The sequence below is a fragment of the Magallana gigas genome, chromosome 3, assembly GCF_963853765.1.
Source record: "Magallana gigas chromosome 3, xbMagGiga1.1, whole genome shotgun sequence".
Taxonomy (NCBI): domain Eukaryota; kingdom Metazoa; phylum Mollusca; class Bivalvia; order Ostreida; family Ostreidae; genus Magallana; species Magallana gigas.
Genome location: NC_088855.1, coordinates 53,058,591 through 53,064,843, shown reverse-complemented (window position 1 = coordinate 53,064,843; position 6,253 = coordinate 53,058,591). Strand labels below are relative to the sequence as shown.

The 6,253-nt window shown below is 33.9% G+C and overlaps 1 protein-coding gene across 2 annotated transcripts in view; it reads left to right on the top strand.

The window, feature by feature from the left end:
- Positions 1-1,877: 1,877 nt before the first annotated feature.
- The window catches only part of LOC105331817 (hydrocephalus-inducing protein homolog), a 35,770-nt gene continuing 31,394 nt past the window's right edge, over positions 1,878-6,253 (top strand). For both annotated transcript variants that reach the window (XM_066080301.1, XM_066080302.1), the window contains exons 1-11: positions 1,878-2,018; positions 2,198-2,355; positions 2,531-2,656; positions 3,530-3,649; positions 3,830-3,964; positions 4,151-4,350; positions 4,495-4,619; positions 4,711-4,912; positions 5,168-5,294; positions 5,550-6,049; positions 6,142-6,209. In XM_066080301.1, coding sequence (XP_065936373.1) covers positions 2,215-2,355; positions 2,531-2,656; positions 3,530-3,649; positions 3,830-3,964; positions 4,151-4,350; positions 4,495-4,619; positions 4,711-4,912; positions 5,168-5,294; positions 5,550-6,049; positions 6,142-6,209 — 1,744 coding nt within the window. In that variant the 5' untranslated portion in view covers positions 1,878-2,018; positions 2,198-2,214. The remainder of the gene's footprint in view (positions 2,019-2,197; positions 2,356-2,530; positions 2,657-3,529; positions 3,650-3,829; positions 3,965-4,150; positions 4,351-4,494; positions 4,620-4,710; positions 4,913-5,167; positions 5,295-5,549; positions 6,050-6,141; positions 6,210-6,253) is intronic.

Below are 6,253 nucleotides of genomic sequence, written 5' to 3'. Positions count from 1 at the left end.
GGTGTCTTTTAAGTTTTAAACAAATATTCTCAATGATATTAATATCTGGAGACTGGGCTGGCCATGTTGTAGTGTTTACATTATTTTCTTCCATATAGGCATTGAGTAATCGCGATCTATGAACGGGGGCATTGTCATCTTGAAACACATAATTTCCATGAGGAAAATGTCGAACAATAACGGTCACATAAGTTCAAAAATAAAAGCGAGATTTTAAGATTCGTGAGATGCGCTTCTCGCTATTTTACGCGGATATTAATACCTCTCGTTTAAATATATGTAGGAATCTACGCTAATAGTTCGTGGATTAAGAAAGCAAAAAATAAAAAAGCGCGCGTTATTCAATTTGTATGCACACACCGCTGCAGTTATGAGACTATATCTTTCAAAAAATAATGATTCAATGCTTAATTAAAACAGGACGCGCAAAATGATTTGAATTTCATGAGAAAAAAAAGACTTGAGTGTAATGAACAAAATGGTTTATTATACTTTCATGTTAAATACTGAAATCTGATTGGTTTAGACGCAGTTGGTAATCCGTTCTATTACCCTCAACGTTAGCAACACACTTGGCAACGGGTAACACAACGAATTGTTACATGCGTGTAAATTATGCGCGTACGGTTCGCCGTAGAATTCACTTCTTTTCTATATAAAAGCAGTAAAATTTTCTTTAAAAATAATACATTCAGTATAATAAAATAAATAGTGCCTGTTTGGGAGGGTAACTGTTGAAATTGACACCCCTCGAAAACCATTGTCAACCGACGCGAAGCGGTTTTCTCGGGATGTCAATTTCAACAGTTACCCTCCCAAACAGGCACTATTTATATAATGTAACTTTGGTACAACTCCTAAAAAATGCTAGCCGCAAACCTTACCTCACATGCTAAATGTGCTTTTTCAACATTATTTAACATGCACACATGTTTTTAAGGGATGTCAAGTACTGTGGTAAGTTTTAGATAAGTTCAAGTTAATTATTAACATCTACATGTGCATAGGTTAGTTCACAGAATTTTGAGCCAGTGAACGAATCATTTACATTTCGATCCGCTTCAATACTCGTATTGAAAATAGAGTAAAATTGACCCTCTGCTTAAGTTTTGAAGTATTTTATCATACACAAATGTTTAGCATAATCGGATAGTTGTTTTGTTTCATGAATCAACCTCTAAATAATCTACATAAAATTATTTCTTAGAGTTTGCACAGTACTACTTCTCATGAAAAATTGAAGAAAATTAACGACAAACCGCACTTTGGCATGTGACCCCGTCAAAACGAAGTCGATGACATTGTCATTTTTAAAATGATATTAATTCAAAATCATCATACATGTATAAGTGTCATATTTTAATTTGGATAGAAAATCTAATGCAGATTTTTTTTTTCAATATTTTCTCTCTCACAAGAGCCCTTTTTCCCATTATGTTCAATTGAAAAAGAGAAGTAACACAAAATTTTTGTGAACTTGTCCCTACTTAAAATTTAATTCGATTTTTATGTTATTTTTTGATTGGTTTTTATGTATCCTTAGGAACTTTAACTCAGTATAAAATTTACATGAAAATCACAATTATAGAAGTGACTGAATTGGGTCCGTCCGGTCTTTGAATCAAAGGAAAAGTAATTATAGACTCTACTCAGTTTATACATGTACATGTACATGTATATAGGCATTCTATAGTTATATTTATTTAGTCTAAAATTGACAGAACTCTGAATTCCTTTAATAATTTAAAAATGAGTTTAGTTTAAATATCGATCGAAAGCATGTACGATCACCGTAGAAGTCTAATTTTAATAAGATTGTCTCGTACAACCAGACGCTCGGCTGTCTCCGTAAATCCCCGACGAGCTGCTCGTCCGTAATTCAAGCGTCTATGCGATTAAGACAATTAAGAGGTATTCCGAATAAGCTCTATAGCAACTAGAAAGCAAAATGGCGACGACAGTCAACAATTACTGAACGTTGCTGCAAAGAAATAGGAAATAAGATCGTTTAAGCAAAGGTAACGAAACAATGTATTTGTACAACTTAGCAATACGGTTTCTTTTTTCTACATCATAATTTACAAAATATATCAATATTATAAACCGCCAACAATGTTTTCTGAGATTGATTTAGCACCCAAATAGTTGAACAATAATTCTGTGTGATAAATAACTGCTTTTTATATCAATTCGTCAGGAAAAATATAAACAACGATGCCTCTTGGGCCATTTGGAGAAGTGGTTGGTACCACAGGGACCCTAGAGGCCCTTGGTCCTGACGCTAGTAACTACAAGAGCAAAGTAATTGCTCCACGTAACCCAAAACTCCTTAAAGATCATGAAGAAGGGCATAAGGTATGACAGTTTAATTTTTGCATTTTTTATCTTGCCTTTGATATCCATGGTTTGTTCCAAACTTTGAAGTTTATGTTTAAAGATAATTCACAAACTCTATATGTATACTTGATCGTTTTTATACATTTCATTGCTTACTTTTTTAAAATTGGAGAAAATTTTATGTTATTTTCAGATGACACCCAGCAAGTTTTTATTTGACATGCAAATGAATACAGAACAAAAACTGGCCAATACTCATATAATGAGAATCCCAAAGAAGATTGAACTTCTGGATATGGCTGATACAAGTCTGCAGAAAGTATGTCAATATAACCATATCTAGAAAAGTAGATGCCACCAGCAGAGCATTTTTAAAAATCATTAGTTATTTAACTTAATTCTAGTAATCTATTATGTGTTAGTTAGTAGACACAAAAGAGAATCTTGGTTTTTTGGGATTTACACAACTCATGTGCCTTTTTTAGATGTTAAAGTAATCTGATGGTTTAACAAGTATTGATACCAATTTGGAAATATTAAACATTTATATATACATTTTTTTCAGCCATGTATTTGGAGTTTTAGTTTCCCAAAATTGGTATTATTAAGTTGATTGTTTGTTAATGAATTATAATAATGTTGATGTTTCCCTTCATGATGTTTACCATGTCAGAAAATGCATATATCATTATGCTTGATACAGAATCTGTTATGTTGCATGAATTGACCCCCAAAAATCTGTCTTATATTGGTCAGTTTGTTTTCCAATCTATTTAAACCTTGGTAGGTTTTTTAGACTTGCCCAAGTCTCTATATTGTGTTAATGTTTTTATATTTCTTGCAAAATTTTATCATGTTTTACAAATTTTAATCCCTGCTATCTACCATTATTGAATGTAATCAAACATCATTTAAAGGTATTAAGGAGAGCACTAATTATTAAACATAAAGAATTATGCAGGTGTAATTTGGTTCTTCTTTTTTTTTACATTGAATAAATTTAGACAAATCATTTGGTGAATATCTTACAAGTCGGAATGTAGCTTATTAGAATGGCTTGATTTTTCATCAGCAGAACAATAATCATAAATGAACAATTTATTAAACAAAATATTTTTAGAGATTTCACTTAAACATAGTACAAATGTACATATAAATATTTATGAAATCCATGAATTTTCTTTTTCTTCAGTTTTCTCAAGTGAACATAGATGAACCAATGTTTCAACCATTCCCTTCTGAAATATATTTTCAAAATTTTGAGCCATATGAAGTTTATGAAGTACCTTTGATCCTTAGAAACAACGACAAGGTAAGATTGAATCCAAGGGCTGCGTTTAAAGTTATTAAGGAACACAATCAAATATTTCAAGTCTTCTTGATAGCATTTAAATTGCAAGATTGTCACATGTACTTTTGAGTTTTTAAAACACAAGATGGAAGAATATTTTAGTTTGTCATGGAAAAATGACAGAAGAGTCTAATATTTTAGGTACCAAGGCTTGTGAAAGTGACCCAGGCCGATTCCCCCTACTTTGAAATCATTAGTCCTCATGATGTGGGTCACAAAGTAGGTCCTGGACTGCCTACAACATTTAAACTACAGTTCAGGCCAGAGGAGAAAAAGGTGAGACATCATTCGAATAATCAGAAATTTATATACACAGTTACTTCTTATTCATGATAAGTTTCATCTCTCTTTCATAAATCCTTGATCTAGAAAGTAAACTTAAATGAATAAGTTTGGACTGAATAGTATAACTAATACATGATTTGCGTTGTTTAAGTAATTGAGACATATGGTACATTTCAGGACTACAACCATGAGCTTGTGTGCATCACTGAGCGGGAGAAGTTTATCGTTCCGGTGAGAGCTATTGGAGCACGAGCCATTCTTGATTTTCCAGACAACATACATTTCCCAGCAGGCCCTGTCAAACATACTCGCTCAAAAACACTGCTGGTCAGGAACATTGGCAACAGTGAAGCCAAATTTACACTCAGTGCTGAAGCGTAAGCCATCTTTCAAGATTTATTTCAGTAAAGAACTTGACTAGTTTCTTGTTTGCAGCAGATTTGGGAGTAATGATTACTCAATATTTATATCTAAGTGTAATTTGTGTTAAAGTTTTACTGTATGTGTTTATATAATTTCAGACCTTTTAGTGTTACACCAGAGATAGGAACCTTGGCTGTACAAGATAGCATGCAAGTTACTGTTGAGTTTACACCCCAAAAAGTTGGGGACTGCAACTCAGATCTTGTTCTCCACTATGACACAGGTAAGTCACAGGTACATATACTTTAACTAAATGTAGTCACATATATAATTACCATAAAATGTAATGAATTCTGATCCATTCTTATATTAAGGTGAAGATGTGCTGATTTCCCTGTATGGTGGGGCACAGGATGCCAATGTTAGATTGGACAAAAACTCCATCAGAATAGAAAACACATACATCTCTATGGCCAACCAGAGAACGGTGACTATACACAACCGCTCAGATATCATCGCACACTTCAGATGGACACAGTTTGCCACGAAGGAAGAGGAGGACCAGCAAAAGATGACGTAAGTGAAGACTTCAGTACTTTCTGCAAAATGTTTAATTGATGCGGAGTTTCATGCTTGAACATTTGCCATTTACCAACAACTAGTACATGTATTGCAATTTACTTACAAGAAGAAAAAACCCTTTTCTCTTGTTTAAAATGTAAACTAGTTATGTACAATAAGGACATAATTACTTCAGTTTAAGATAAAATAAAATTATTTCAATACTCAACTACCAGATTATGCACCATTTGATTTTGAAATTCATTTCAGCATGACAACAAGGCTCTCCTTAGAGGAAAAACAAGACTCTGACAAGTTTTTGGATGAATGCGTTCAGGACCCTACTCTCAGGGACAAACTGTCCATTCTGAACCGGACTTTTCAAAACAGGAGGAAGGTAAATGGTCAAGGTGTTGGATGAATTGCTGAAAAATACTCAAGTATAGTCTGATACATATGGGCAGTGTGCGTGTAACATAAGTGTTGATTCTGTGTAATACTGTATACTGTAGTATACCAAATAAAAGTTAAAATACCATCTCTATAACTTTTAATGACATGTAATCATCAAAATCATTTTTGAAAAAGCTTTTTTATTCTTAAATGTTCATTTTAAGATACATTTGTTTATACTTTGTACATTGTTTTTCAGCTTGTGGAAAATGACAAGATGTTGTTCAACGATGATGTGATCCAGATAGAACCGGTGGAGGGAGATGTCTGGCCTAACTCCAGCTTTGAGGTCAATGTCATCTTCAAGCCTCGCGAGGCTGAAATTTGCATGAAGACTGCTTTTTGTGACATCACAGGCAGAGAAAGTCGTCTCCCCCTACGTATCCGTGGGGATGGAATTGGACCCAATGTGCAGTTTTCTTATGAAACCCTTGACATGGGGAATATTTTCATTGGATCAAAACATTATTATGAAATCATTCTGATCAATAAAGGAGATATTGATGCCATTTACAGTGTAATGCCTACAAAAACTATATTTGGGCCATGCTTCAGTTTTAACCCAGCTGAAGGAATAGTGATGCCAGGGGGACACCAAGCCATCCAGATCTTGTTTTCCAGTCCCTACTTGGGGGATTTTCTGGAGGAGTTTGCCTTTCAAGTCGACGGACAGCCTCAGCAGCTTAAAGTCTCATTCACGTAAGTGTTGTCAGATTTCATTGATATCCTTTTAAATTAATTTCAAAGTGTGTAATTTAGAGTCACTCTCTTTGCATTTTTTTTTAATGTAGCGGCTCTGTGATTGGACCAACATTCCAGTTCAATGTGCCAAAACTCAAGTTTGGAACAATCTCGTATGGTAAGTCACCATGATAAGTTGCACGTCTAGATGGAGAATAAGAG